This window comes from Rhododendron vialii, chromosome 3a (assembly GCF_030253575.1).
Source record: "Rhododendron vialii isolate Sample 1 chromosome 3a, ASM3025357v1".
NCBI lineage: Eukaryota > Viridiplantae > Streptophyta > Magnoliopsida > Ericales > Ericaceae > Rhododendron > Rhododendron vialii.
The window spans coordinates 10,229,976-10,245,587 of record NC_080559.1 but is presented as its reverse complement, the minus strand read 5'-3'; the positions used below and the strand labels follow the sequence as shown (position 1 = coordinate 10,245,587).

The window sequence follows — 15,612 nt, the reverse complement described above, 5'->3', positions numbered from 1 at the left end:
GTGGTTATCCCTAGCTGAATGGTGGTTTAATACCAACTACCATTCTACCTCTCACCTAACCCTTTACCAAGTGGTTTATGGACAGGTTCCTCCCTCTCACATTCACTACATTCCTAGGTCTTCTAATATAGCAGCCATTGACCAATGGGGTCAGGATAGGGAAGTTACACTAAGGCTTCTCAAGGAGCATTTTACTCAGGCCCAGAATCGCATGAAATAACAAGCTGATAAGCACAAGACTGAGAGAGTATTAGAAGTGGTTGACTGGGTTTACCTTAGGCTCTAACCATACAAGCAAACTTCTCTACAAGCTAGGTCCAATGTGAAGTTAGCTCCTAGATTCTATGGGCCATTTCAGGTACTTAAAAAGATTGGCCAAGTGGCTTATCATCTCAATTTACCCCCTCATTCCAAACTTCACCCAGTGTTCCATGTTTCCTTGCTTAAGAAGAGGCTGGGTACTAGTGTCGTTGCTCAACCAACTCTTCCTCCAGTGGGCAGTGATGGTGTTTTGGAACCCCAACCAGTGGTCATTCTTGATAGGCGTTTGGTGAAATATCGTGGGAGGCCAGCTACTCAAGTGCTTGTTCAGTGGTCTAAATCATTCCCAGAAGATGCTACATGGGAGTTATATCACAAAATGCAGGCCAAATTTCCTCAATTTCAGCCTTGGGGACAAGGCATTTCACAGGAGGGAGGGAATGATACGTGCCTAGCTATGGATGAGAGAGCATGGGTCTTGCTGAATCAATGGAGCCGAGCCAAGTAGAAGTGCATTGCCAGCTGAAGCCACATGGAGGACGTGGCAGTGGGCCATAGTAGTTTGTTTGGGAGTCGGTTATTACAAGTTGTTATCGCGTGGTTGTTTTGCGTGTTTTTTCTTGTATAAGAAGAGAGGAGGAGATTGTAGTGGGTAAGTAATTTTGTAATCAAACTTAAGGGACTGAGAATCCCAGTTGTTATCAATCAAATTCCCCTATCTTTCTTCCTAAAACCCCCTATCTTCTTTTTTTCTTCAATCAATTCCAGTAAACTTTTGTAATCGTATCAGTCTCCAATCAGAAGCAGTTTCCCTCTGCTGCGCTAAAACCTTTTTTGAAATCAAGCAATTCATTAATTCATACCGAAGGCAAAGATTACATCGCAAACTACCTAATCCGAGACACAAGTACTGCATTAAGCATAACAGGCTACAGACTCAAAGACCCCCTGCAAAAGCGCCCGACACAAGTGTCGGCTTAGAAATCCCGTTCAGGACTAAGCAGAGAGATACCAAAACGGGATTCCAGCACAAACCATTAAACATTAAGCATAGATGTAATCACACAGCAATAAATACAGACGAAACGAAAGATTTGTTGCCGGAACTAGACCGGGAGACCCAATCCAGAGCTGTGGAGTCCACTGAGGGGGGGCTCCAAGGCAAACTTCCACTGCCACGCGAGGCACCGGGCGCAAAGACCAAGGCAATGCCGAGGAAGAACTCCGGCAGGCCTAACGCGCCCACGGCGGCCGAAGAAAAAAACACCATTCCGCTGAAACCTCAGGTATTTATTATTTATTTTTTAGGGGTAATTCTTCAACCTCAGGTTTATTCCTCCCTCTGACGGTCTGACCTTTTCATTGCACTTTACATCCCTCGCTCAGAAGAGGCCTGCTATTCCCCCCTCCCTTTTCCCAGTTTACCCCCCGCCTCTCCCTCTCTCTCTTTCCCTTTTCTTTTTTTCCACCGTTTGCTTCTTTTCTTCTTCTTTTTTTTTCTTTTTCTTTTCCAGTTTTTTTTTTCATTTTATTGCATTTTATTTCTTTCCAGTTTGAATTTTTTTCTCACTTTAATAATAGATTCAAGTCTAATTCTAGGCTTTGTAAAGTAATTGAGAGAAAAAAAGTGTTTCAATTGATCATGTTTATCCCACTGTTTTCTTTTTCTTTTTTTGTCCTTTATAGATTAAAAAATATAGTTACGAAAATAAGTGTTTCAATTTTCAATCCGTTTGAACCGGTGCAAAATTGTTATTTTTCTGATCATTTCATCCTAAATGGTCATAATAAATTTTTGACTCCAATACCTTTCAATGGACACCCTAAAAGAGTCTTAAAACTAGATAATGAGTCTTAGGGAGTTTGTTGAAAAGCCTTAAACCAAAAATTTCATTATGACCATTTAAAATAAAATAATAAAAAAACCATCTTTGCTCTGATTTAATTGAATTGAAAATTAAAGCACTTAATTCTTGAATTATATTTTTAAATATACAAAGGGTGTATTTATAGAAATTAAATAAATAAGATATAAGTAATTAAATAAAAAAATTAATTAAAAAGTATGGGGGACCTGGGGGCTCTGCTGCCCCCATTGACATAGTAGCCCCTAAAACGTTTCCGTTTTAGTTATAAAAAAAATAGAAACCATCCATTTGCAATCCTATGGAGTATAAACGTGATTTGAAGCAACATACTACTGAATCAGTTAAAAGGATCTATGCTAAATAATGGTTAACAAATTTATAAAATTGTACTATAGTTAAAAAAAAGTAATCCTAAATATAACATTTGTATTATGGATTAGTATGTCGTTTGCAAAATACATTTCGTAATTAATTCCCGAACACTAATTGTAATCTTAATGAATTTTTTGTTTTACGGCCTTTCAACGAGCACCCTAAGACTCATTATTTAGTTTCAGGACTCTCTTAGGGTGTTCGTTGAAAGGCTTTGGAGCCAAAAATTTATTACGACAATTTAGAATGAAATGATCAAAAAAACAACATCTTTGCATTGGTTCAAACGGATTGAAAATTGAAATACTTATTTTCGTAACTATATTTTTTAATCTATAAAGGACAAAAAAAAAAGAAAAAGAAAACAGTGGGATAAACATGATTAATTGAAACTTTTTTTTCTCTCAATTACTTTACAAAGCCTAGAATTAGACTTGAACCTATTATTAAAAAGAAAAAAAAATTCAAACCGGAAAGAAAGAAAATGAAAAAAAAAAGAAGAAAAGAAGCAAACGGTGGAAAAAAAGAAAAGAGAGAGAGAGAGAGAGAGAGAGAGAGGGGGGGGTAAACTGGGAAAAGGGAGGTGGGACCGGGGGTGTGCGTCGGGGGGGGGGGTGGGAGTAGCAATTTCGATCAGAAGCAGTCCTGTATTCTTTGGTACTATTTCTGATCATTTGTTTGGTTCATTAGAATTTGAGGAGTATAAGAGCCCGTTTCAGAATATCTTTTTTAAAAATAAATATTTATTTCATATTTTTAAACTCAAAAATAATGTAAATGAATAATAATTTTTTAATTTTTTTTTCACCGTATTAAAGATCTCAATGAGATCTTTCAAACAAGATCAATATTGCATATTTTTATATTTTAATAAACCCATTATTTTTGAGCTTGAAATTACCTTCTTAAAAAATAAGTACTTATTTAGCGTTGCGGAACGGGGCCTAATTCCTCTTATAATATACTTATTGTTTTTTTTCTTTTTCGATGTTACTACTGATGTTGGGCTTACATTACAAGGCTTCGACGTCATGCACTTCCCGAGTTCCTTTGGCCATGGTAAAATGAGTACTGCTATGGGTACCGACGGTACCCATAGGGAAAATGCACCGACGGCCACCGGACGGCCGTCTCCGGTCACCGGACGGCCGATCCGAGCCGTCCAAAAATTTTAAAAAATAAAACCGAGTGGCCTTACGCGAGAATCAATGGCATCCGAGGTGTGTAGGGTACTTGATCCGAGCACCCATTTTTCGTGTATATTTGTATATACGTCGGTGCATTTTCCCTATGGGTACCGTCGGTACCAATAGGATTTCTGTGGTAAAATTATGCCTATTTTTGACATGGATCCGGACCTCATATCTCATTCTGCATTAGCGCTCCGATAATACAATGAGAGAGAGGTGCTTGTTTTCCCTTTAACTTACTTTATTCTGTGTTTTCTAGTTGTTTGAATTGACACATAATGTTTTTTTTTTGGATAAAGTGACAGATAATGTTACACACACAGCTTCTAAGAGCATCCACAATGGGTGTGTTATATTTGTGTATCAAAATGTTTGTTAAGGTATGTGTTAGGATAAAAAATGGGTCCCATAAGTGCGTGTTAACTTAAGAGTGTGTTAGTATATATATGAGTACCTCAATGGATTAGTTAGGAGTGTGTTAACTCTTTAAAATAATGTCAAAACAGTGGCTATAATAAAAACTTTTACAACGGCTATTTTACCAACGTCATTTTTCTGTAATGAAGGAAAGGCCAACGGTTATGATCCTCCAACTCCCCATCCCATTTATAAGAATTATGTTCAGATCATGAAATCTCATTGTCTTCTTTATTTTGCCTAAATTCTAGCAACTTCTGGCTTTTTCATTACATATAATTCTATTCTTGATCATGAATTCAATTATTCCTTCAAGTTCTTCTTCCAGTGAAAGTTCATCCGTTGACAATCAAATTACTATTTCCCGGGCCTATACACGACCAATGCAAAAGATGATGAATTTAGTTGTTCCAATACACATGCTTGCAAAACTCGTATATAGGAAAATAGTGAAAAAGGCAACGGCAAGCTAACGGTAAGTTTTCAAAAAAGAAATTAATGTGGGCATTTATGTTTTATGGTTGAAATTTGAATTTATAGGGATAGGACCCACTTATTGTTTGTTAACTTCTTTGCTAAATTTGATAACCATGCTAACACACTACTACATTTAGCACACTCTAACACACAAGCATTGTGACACAAAAAATACAATTTTGTTTGTTAAATCTTAACACACACAATTAACACACTAGTTAACAAACCCATTGCAGATGCTCTAAGAGTTCGTTCCAGAAAACAAATAAGAACTTATTTTTTGTCCAATAATAAGGGTTGTTCTAAAAAAATAAGAAGGTGATACTTATTTTTTCAAAATTTACATAGGAACCAATGGGCGTCGGGGAGGGAAATTGTACCGACGGCTGCGCCGGGCCGTCTTCGGCCACCGGACGGCCGATCCGAGCCGTCCAAAAATTCTATAAAAAAAACCCAAGGGGGCCAACCCGGGAATCAACGATATTCGAGGTGTGTAAGGTGCTTGATCCGAGCACCCCTTTTCCGTGTACGGTGCTTGATCATATATACACGGAAAATGGGTGCTCGGATCAAGCACCCTACACACCTCGGATGCCGTTGATTCCCGCTTAGGCCCCCTTGTTGTTTTTTTTTAGAATTTTTGGACGGCTCGGATCGGCCGTCCGGTGGCCGGAGATGGCCCGGCGTGGCCGCCAATACGATTTCCCTCCGCCGGCGCCCATTATCATAGCAACTGTCTTATTTTTTGTATAAGGCAACTTCAAGCTCAAAAATCATGTGTTTGCGCAAATAATTTTCCTACCACTATGGATCTTGTTTGATAGATTTCATTAAGATCTTTAATACAGTGCAAAAAAAAATTGAATTTTTTTTTTCATTTACATTATTTTTGAGTTTGAAAATGTGAAATGAACTTTTTATTTGGGTTTTGTGGAATGACCCTTCTTATTTTTGAATGAGAAGTGACAAAATAAGTACTTATTTTTTAAGAAGGTTTCCGGAACGGAGCCTAATTAGCCATTGACTGGGATAGAATCAGGATTTTGGTTTAAGGGATGCCAAAGCTTGAAAAGTTTGGATTCAAGAAATGTAATTTAATGTCAGATAAGAATTTCACATGAAAACTATAACCATGCAGGTTTGGGAAAACATGTATATTAGTATTAGTATACTTTTTTGATAAATTATTATTGGTCAATTAACAACTTATAATGGCAAACACTAAAAAATTGGTTGTTGTATACACAACTTAACCATCTATCACAATTTCTTTTAGAAATATAAATTCACTTTGTGGGTTGGGCCTAATGAGATTAAGGCTCTGTTTTGAACTTAGGAAAAAGAAGATAAAATGATTAAAGAAGAAAATGAGAGGGAAAGTTGAACTTGTGTTTCAAAATTTCCCTTCTCGATCGCCAAACAAAGGAAAGAATTTTTTCTAAATTTTCCCTTCATTTCCACAACTTCCAAATGTAGCCTAAGATTTAGGAGACGGGTGCCAAAAGAATACATCTTGCAACTTTAACATGTAATTATATAGTGTACAACAGTAGGGGGTTAATAACAAGCCGCGGTACCCTTGCACATGTACGTCCGCCTCTGGCCATTGATGACAATATGTTTGAGACAAGAAATATTAGAGTGACCGAATATGCCTACGATCAGGCGCCTAGTATTAGATATTTTCTAAATGTGATAAACATGTCACATGTGGTTGATGTATCATGCCCCCGTGGACGATGTGTGTGCAGAAGACGAATCTGGAGTTTGTGAAGGTTGTGAAGGCAAATGGAGTACCTGTTTTCTGGCTTCATGTATTACATTACCTTTGACGTCAAGGATCGTGGTGCTGTTGATGGTCGTACTAAGGAATTTCAAACTCCTGTGTGGCACGGTATCTCCAAAATTACCGTAGAGTTATGTAGGCCAAAACCAACCAAAGTAAATTGCATACTTTACCAATGCTCATGCAATGATTCTTAGTAAGATACAGACATATATATGTGATAATTTTTTTTCCAAATTCACGCTTTTAAGTGATGAATTTTTGCATCCTTGAAAATCCTTAGATCGAGGATTTAAGTTCTTCCTGAAATCAAGTCCCTTGAAGACTGACCTTTTTCTTTTTCGTTGCCACCAAACTTAATGTTGTTTATATTTGAACAAGATGACCGATTATATGTAGCATGTTTGAAAGCGCAACGGGTTCTTCGGTGTTGTGAGGTATTTATTCCTTCAATTTTGCTTCCAAGGATATTCTTTGCGACACATTTTTGTGAGCTCCCTCACCGAATATGTGGCTCACACACAAATATGTGATGGAAAAGGCTCGAGGGCATAATAGGAATAATCCCAATTGTACTGTACGTATTACTGGGCAAAAACCAGCTCATGAGACCTGGAGGGTCGAGCAGAAAACTTGTCTCTCCCAAATAATAAAACTTGTCTCCCCAGAGTCCACCTCTCTCTCTCTCTCTCTCTCTCTCTCTCTCTCTCTCTCTCTCTCTCTCTGTACGCATTACTGGGCAAAAACCAGCTCATGAGACCTGGAGGGTCGAGCAGAAAACTTGTCTCTCCCAAATAAGAAGACTTGTCTCCCCAGAGTCCACCTCTCTCTCTCTCTCTCTCTCTCTCTCTCTCTCTCTCTGCCTGTAACTGTGGTCAGGTGGTGTATGGTAGGGCACTTTTTTGCAATCTCTGCCAGTGCATGCACTCACAGCTACATGGGCGCAGTGACACATACACGTGCTTCTTTTTGTATTTTTATTTACAACGCCGTTAGTCTTTAAATTTGATCCGCCTGATATTCCTTTTCCCTTCTTCTCCTTAATTTGATGAGTTTTCCCCCAGGTTTTTTTTTTTTGTAGTTATACTCACACATTTAATATTCTTCCTTTTCCTTAAATGTTGGAGGTAATTAATCGTAGGAGGTGCCTTTAAAAAGAGTGAGAAAGAAAATTAACTTTTACTAATGTTAGGATCTTTCGCGCAGAGATCTCCTGCGTGCGCTCACAACCACTACATGGGTGTTTGCAAAAAATTATCTTGATAGATTTTTAGATCCTAGCTTCTAAAAATCAGTTTCGAATATTTGACAAAAATTTGACAGACTGATTTTTGGAATTTATAGATTCTGAGAGAACTTGAGAAAAGAGAGAAATTCTCAAATTTTAAAACTAGATTTGTGTCGTTGTTTGAATTCTGCTACACAAATCTTAACAAATGAATGAAATTCTTATCATCCCGTAGTTGCAACAAACATATTTTTCAACTTCTTCTAAAATTAAGAATCTAAAATCTACAGCTTAATCTAAAACTAAAATTTAAAACCTGTATCCACAGCTATCGCAAATAGGCACATTCAATTTAACATTAGTATTATTGTAGAGAACATGATTTGAAATTGGAACAACCAAATAAAGATAAATTCTAATAATGTGGCAATGACATACATATAAATAAAAACGAAAATTGTTACAAAAATTCATAGATTATGTATTACAATGTTTCTGCTACAAATTGGAGAGAATGTGTGCCAAAATATTGTATATATATGCCATTACGTTGTTTTTGTTAAAATACGCCAAGAGTAAATTTTCATGAAGCCAGGAATCTTTTTATCTCAACCGATGAAAACGTATGACTTCACTTTCTCTCTCTAGATTCAAACTTTTGTTTTGGTAACCGAGGAACATTTTAACTCTTGGCCTTGAGAAATTTATTTGTGCCAAAATTATAGTGTATAAAAGCCTTTTACCTTTGCACATAGTACATATTTTTTATGCACTACAATTTTTTATTACTAACAAAAACAGTTTGCGGATCAAGAAAACAAAACAGTTTTGACGAAAGCAACTGTCAAAATCATTGTATAAAAGCCTATTCTATTGTTTTTCTTGTATATTCGAACCGGCAGTGTCATTTATTACTGTCTTTTATTATTAAAAAAAAAATGCAATACGTTTCCTCTTTCTTAAAAAAAAAGAAAAGAAAGAAAAGAAAAAAGTACTCCACCAAATCACTTTTCTTGGTTTGGGGCCTTTGGGCCTATTCTTTTGGGACTGCACTTCTTCATTTTCCCTGACCAGAATCCAAATTTTCAAGCCCACAACACAATCTTCTGCTCACGTGACACACACACACACTCTCTCTCTCTCTCCGCCCACCCCCCCCCCCCCGCATCGTCTCCTCCGCCCAAAATCCCAAACCCATCCAAACGCGGACCAATCCAACAAACAAACTCTCTCACCCACATTTCTTCTCTCTCTAAACTCACACTCTCCCCACTCTATACTCTCTCTCTCTCTCTCTCTCTCTCTCCACATAGCAATGGCATCCACAGCCGCCCAAACCATCTCAAAACTCTTCTCAATCTCAATCTCCTCCCCGAAACCCCTCTCTCTCTCCCCCACCACCGCCTCCCTCCTCTCCTCTTCCCCCTCCTTCTCCCTCCACCTCCGCCGCCGCGGCTTCCCAACCCCCCTCAACATCTCCACCACCACACCCGTCAAAGTCTCCGCCACCATCGCCGTCGGTTCCACCCTCCCCGACGGCACCCTCTCCTACTTCCCCGCCTCCGGCGACGACCTCCAAACCGTCACCGTCTCCGACCTCACCAAATCCAAAAAAGCCATCCTCTTCGCCGTCCCGGGCGCCTTCACTCCCACCTGCTCCCAGAAACACCTCCCCTCCTTCGTCGAAAAGGCGGCCGAGTTAAAAGCCAAAGGCGTGGACACCATCGCGTGCATCTCGGTCAACGACGCCTTTGTCATGAAGGCGTGGAAGAAGGATTTGGGTATCGGCGACGAGGTGATGCTGCTGAGCGACGGGAACGGGGATTTCACGAGGGCGATCGGGTGCGAGCTGGACCTGAGCGATAAGCCGATCGGGCTGGGGGTGAGGTCGAGGAGGTACGCGATGCTGGTGGAGGATGGGGTGGTGAAGGTGTTGAATTTGGAGGAAGGAGGGGCGTTCACGTTTAGTGGGGCCGAGGATATGCTTAAAGCCCTTTGAGGTTTTATGATTATAGTATGTCTTCTACGTTGTTTTTTTCCGTTTTTGTTGGGGCTTATGACTGGTTTTTACGTTTAATGAAATGGATGGATGGGATGTGAATTGACTGTTTTGAGTTTTGGGTAATGAGAAAGATGAGTTTTTTGGTTACTTTATGTTGCCTATGTGTGTGTGTATATGCGCTTTTGGTGGAGAGATTTAACTGATTTAAGGAAGTCTATCTTGTGTTTGATGAAATGTCGCAACGAATAATAGGGTAGGGTGGAATGTGGATTGACTGTTGTGGGTTTTGAGCTATGAGAAAGATGAGTTTTATGCTAAATTATGGTTGCTATGTGTGTATATATGGACTTTTGATGGAAAGGAGCATATGATTTTTTAGGATGTTTATCCGATGAATTGTCGCAATGAATAGTGTTAGGAAATTGTGCCTCTTTTTGGCCATGGTATTACTTGATAGGTCTATAGCACATGGGCGGTGTGAGGTGCCACATCTGATGTTACTCGCAAGTGCACAAATGTGTTGAGGGCACCTTAGGATACTCCATTTGGAAAGCCCTTCGAGCTTAAGGTTAATGAACACACTGTTTCCGTGTGCTTGTTGCTCTCTCACTTTTATGAAATGGACGGATGCTTTGGAACGTGAGTAGACCTTTTTTGAGTTTTGGGTATGGTGGGGAAGATGAGTTCGGAAAATTGGAAACTTTTTTGTGCTAAATTATTGTTTTCCTTCTGCGTATGTATGTGCATTTGGTGGAGAAAAGATACGATTTAGCAAGTGCATCTTCTGTTGATGAATTGTCACAACAGCATGCATATGGGATTCTTTTTGTCTGGTTCATGCCTTGATCTGTTTTCGGCTGCTCGATTGGAACAGTTTGAGCTAGAAACTGTCTTTGATGTGGTGAGTCTGGTGACACAGGGTTTATTAGACCATGGATATCTGAATCCGACAAGGGAATGGAGGTCAGCCTCTTCAGAAGCCTGGTTATCAATAGATGCACAAAACTTTGTTTGTCCAGCGAAATCCATAAAAGTAGTAGTAAACAGTTAGAATTCGTGATCTATCTCAATATCTCTCTTCATAATTTGAAAATCGAGGACATGAGAATTGATTTCCTCTTCATTCGGTCCCTCTCGACATGGGTTCCATTTTCGCAGGGGTTGTTGGGTAGATGTCGTTGGTCCGTTATTTTTTTCAATGCAAATTCGAAAGTTTTAGGTTCGTGTTAATGTAATAGCTTCTTGCGGTGGATTCGTCGCTTTTGTGCGGTAACTTTCTTTCCAATTAAGGAGTTTTTTGCGATCCTCTATAAAAAGAAAAAAGAACAAGGCTTGTTGATGAAAACACACCACCAAAACTTTTGAAAAATTAAAATTGCATTTGATTTCGAAGTGTGATTGTTGACGCATGGTAAATCTATTTTACGGGATCGGTTACACATTTAGTAGCTCCATTTATGGGTTTTCTTTTTCTGTTATTATTTCTCTCTCTCTCTCTCTCTCTCTCTCTCTCTCTCTCTCTCTCTCTCTAAGATTTTTCCCTGTTTTTATCAATTGCTCCATTTATGGTTGGTATAGCACGTTATTCTCGTTTCTGCTCCAACAGCAACTGAAAACATATATAACGTTAAAAACTGACTCAATTGGATGCATGATTCGGTTTATTCTTAGGATATGCCCTTTTCAGTGAAGTTCGGTTTGGTTTTGGTTTGTAGAGTGGCAGTGTTTGGTTTGTAGTGTGCCACTGCCACCCATACCTTAGGGCCCGAGTCGTCCGTGTCAGGATGAACGGCCAGATCAACAGCATCCCTTGTCCCACAAAACAGGAGCAAACAAAATGACTAAAGTTTCAAATGTGAGGCTTGTGGGCCAAACAAATCTACCACTTGACTACGGCGCTGTTTGGGAGCGTACGTTTTGGCTTTTCATTTTTAAAATTTTGCCTTTTTTGGCTTTTAGGATTATGATCATAATGTATTTTGTATTTAATAGGGTGTTTGGATGATATGTTCAGAATGCATTTTGCAGCAGTAGTAATGTTTGGAAGATATGGAATGAAAATGAATTATGAATTGATTTTTTACTATGTTGCCCTTGATTATTAATAATGATGTATAATGTATATAAATAATGTTTTAATCAATTTTTTAAAATTGACTTTCGAAATTGCTTATCTACATGAACTGAAAGTGTCCCCCCCACCCCCACCCCTTTTAATTATATTTTTATTATCTTAATTATTCTTTGCTCATACTTTTTCACCAATAATGTTTTTATGTTTAAATTAAAATAATAATGAAGTTTAAACCAAAGTAATCGAAAAACCAAAAAGGAAACCAGTTGAGAGGAACTAGGGGTGATACCGGTCTGGTTTCGACCGGTTTGGGTGTATTTTTCGGTTGAAACCGGATATCCGGTTTGAGATTTTTAGAAACCGGAACCGGTTGAGATAAAACCGGTCCGGTTTCGACCGGCTCAACCGGTTTATCCGGTTTTCATTCATGGGCCATATTTTTTGCTCAACACATCAAAAAATTCACAATTCAACCCATAAAATATCAACCAAAAATTTATAATTCTACCCTTTTTTTGGACCCAACAAAAAAGGATCAATTTTGAGCCCAATACATTAAAAAAAAAACCCATAAAAACATAATTAAGCCCATAAAAATAGTTTTTATATAATAAATATATTTATTAGACCAATATACACTACAAAATATCAACCAAAAACCCATAATTCAACCCCTCTCCTATGTTTTTATATATATATATGTATATATTATACACATATATAACCGGTCCGGTTTCAACTGGTTTTTAAAACACATAAACCGGATCGAAATTATTTTTCCGGTTTATAAAATTTTATAAACCGGAACCGGATCAAAATTATTCAACCGGTTTAAAAAATCCGGTCCGGTCCGGTTTTTCCGGTTTCGATCGATTTTCCGGTTTCAAGTTACAGCCCTAAGAGGAACTGTGTGAATGTGAAGGAAATCAGTTGAGAGGATAACGTTAAAAAACGAGGGCTTTGTGGAAATTATCACAAAAAGGAGAGGGTAGGGATGTCTTTTCGGAATTGGAAAAGCTCCTCCTGAGCTCTTTCTGGCTTTTATTTTAGAAACCTCAAAATGGAAAACTCATTTTCCGGAAAATCCATTTTGCCTCTTTTAGCCAAACAGCCAAAACACAAAAATGAGAAGTGGAAAATGGGAAAAGGGGCCATCCAAACACCCCCTACGCCAACCACAAATGACACATTGGTTTCTCAATCGCTACCAACATTTTTGGTACCACAGCAAAGCTGGAAACTGAGATTTGAACCTGAATTGCATTAGTGAATCTTATGGGGCATATTGGATGCCTGAGATTGTACTGTAATCCCTAATTCATGGTAATAGGCCCCACATGTGTTCCCTAATTCATGGTGTAATTCAGTCCATACTTTATATTTGGATTTGGTATTTGGGCACACGGGATCGAAATGGGGAAAATGACTGCCCAGAATGTGTTATGATAATTAATATTCGTCAATGACGTTTTTAGCATTAACAATTGTTCTTAGCATGTCATTGAAGGGTATTAGTTATCAAAACATGTCATGGACCGCCATTTTCCCATTGAAATGAGTTGTGTTTTAAGCCCATCCAGTTATTAGGATGAACTTGAAATTATCTATGGAAACCCAATTTGGTCCGGGCCGGGCCAGGGCCGCAAACACCTTATTTGTGTGTCTATAGATGTACTAGTAATTAAAGCATAAAGAAAGAAGAAGAAAAAAAGTATCTATTGAGGTTACTCTAGTTTGTAGAATACTACCTTTTTGCAATGAAAAAGTTGCACTTTATGAGAGAGTGAATTGAAATTTGAAAAATTATTCATATTAGAAATTTGTTGAAAATTAAGAGGTTCTGTCAAATAAATGGATTATTTGGACAGCTTGAAAAATAAAAAATTACTAATAGTCTAATAAGATTGGGCTTAGGAATATCAAGTGAAACCAATTTATTTATTGAAACGGGTTGGGTACATGCAAATCCCTTTTTTTAGTGCAAGCCCAATTGACCCGAACTGACCCAATTTCTGTAGACCCGTATTGCACGTACGGTCTTTCGTACGAAAGCTGTGCGCAACAATCACCAAGTGATTGCATCAATAGATAAGTACTTGAAGTTGCCCAGTCAATATTTGAGTTCTAGTCTCCCTAACCGTTTGGTGTGCGCTCCTGGCATACAATGTGACCTTATCTTTGATTTTTGACGAAGATGTTGTAGTGCCCCCGCAAATCTCGTTATGACACTAAGGGTAACACAGATAGGTAGACTAACATATTTACATATTTCTCGTGCATATACACAATCAGCTTCTAGTGAAGGATCCCGGCACGCTTTTGAGCACAGATTTCTAATCTTAGCCATCGGATCTCACTAGAAGTTTTCTGTACATATACATATGTATATTAACATACTGTATTTATGTAGGGGGGTGGTGTAGAGAGAGAGAGGGAGAGAGAGAGGGGGGTAGGTGCGAAAGAGAACAATTTGACTTTGCCAAATCAGGGTGACATTGAAATGTTGGTGCCACCTAATGACAAGTGCGTGACATATTTTATATTGAAAAACTTGTAGATGTTCGAAACTTCGGAAATCAATTAGTTTAGGCAATCATACGTAAAAAAAAGTAAACGCACGCGTGAATGATTTGCTCTCAAGCGTGGGTTTCTACGTCGGAAACTGAGCTGAACGAACACGGCTTTGTTTGGTTAAATAAGATTAATAATTAGAAAAATGATTTATTCCTATAGAAATCGTGCGTAAAAAAAGGTTTTGGTTTTAAAGATCTAAAGCGAACACAGTCAAATCATGTCAACCATCGGGGTCGAACATTTTTTTGTACTCCATCCAACAGTAAACTCTAGAGGTGTTGACTGACGACTTATGATGAACACTTTTTTTTAATAACTCCGTTGTTAGGGTAAGTCTACGAGTACCTTGACATAGTACTGGAGACCCAGCTTCACTGTTCATTTAAGAGAGTTCAAATAAAGCCGGAACAAAATTTTGTATTGTTAATCCAAAAGAAATTGATAGCACTTAGGAGGTTTCAAATCTAAAACTTCAGATGGAGCAAACCGTATCATGTCAACCGGTTGAAATTTTTTCTATGTTGACAACATGATATGTGTTCATCCTCTGAAACTTAGTAACTATCATGAGAAAATTTCCTTGACCTAGTATATGTGCTTAGAAGTACTATGAATTTCATTTACCCAAAAAAAAAAATGTACTTTGAATTTCATAAACGATAGTTGATATTGGCATTTCGTGCATGATTTTTGGTGAATGTTTATGTTCACTCGCTTCAAATAATGAAGTCGTTCGTTTGTAGAATTTGATTTTTTTCAGCCAACTCCTTACATAAAAAATGAGTTCAATTTCATGTTGGTAAGTATTGGCTCGATGAATAATACTTGCTCTAGCTAAAAATTTTAGAGCAAGAGTTAAATATTTGGATCAAGCAATGACTGAAGTTCAATTGAGTTCTTTTTCTATTTTTTTTTTGGATGGGTAGATAAAATTGCACTCCTCTTGACTTTTACCAAACCATCCTACCCTCTGTTCTCGGAACTAATCACTCCCTCTTGTTTATAAATCTCATTTAATTTGCCGAGCCTGACAATGGGTTCGTGAGAGTAGCTTGGCTTTTTGTTTGATTATTTACAAGGATTCTCATCCATCGTGGAATTAAATATCTATCCAAAACTAGTATTAGTTTTTTTTTTTTTTAAATTGATAGAAGAGATAATTTAAAGTACAAACTCGGGACACTACGTTAATTGTGAAAGTCCACGAGACAACCAACTCAACAACTCAACCAATACAATAAATAAGCTCATCGTATGATAAAAACAAAAAAAGAAAGGAAAAACGCGTCTAAGGGAAGAACACCTGCACGCAGGTAGGTAAATTTGAACTTCTGTCCTCCTAGTGAGATGCAAAAGTTCTGAC

The 15,612-nt window shown here is 38.0% G+C and overlaps 1 protein-coding gene across 1 annotated transcript; it reads left to right on the top strand.

Annotated features, from left to right (window-relative positions):
• Positions 1-8,691: 8,691 nt before the first annotated feature.
• Positions 8,692-9,748, top strand: LOC131318397 (peroxiredoxin-2E-2, chloroplastic). Its single transcript, XM_058348115.1, has one exon. It carries the CDS (start codon positions 8,915-8,917, stop codon positions 9,596-9,598), a length of 684 nt encoding a protein of 227 aa, XP_058204098.1. The 5' UTR covers positions 8,692-8,914; the 3' UTR covers positions 9,599-9,748.
• The last annotated feature ends 5,864 nt before the right edge of the window (positions 9,749-15,612 follow it).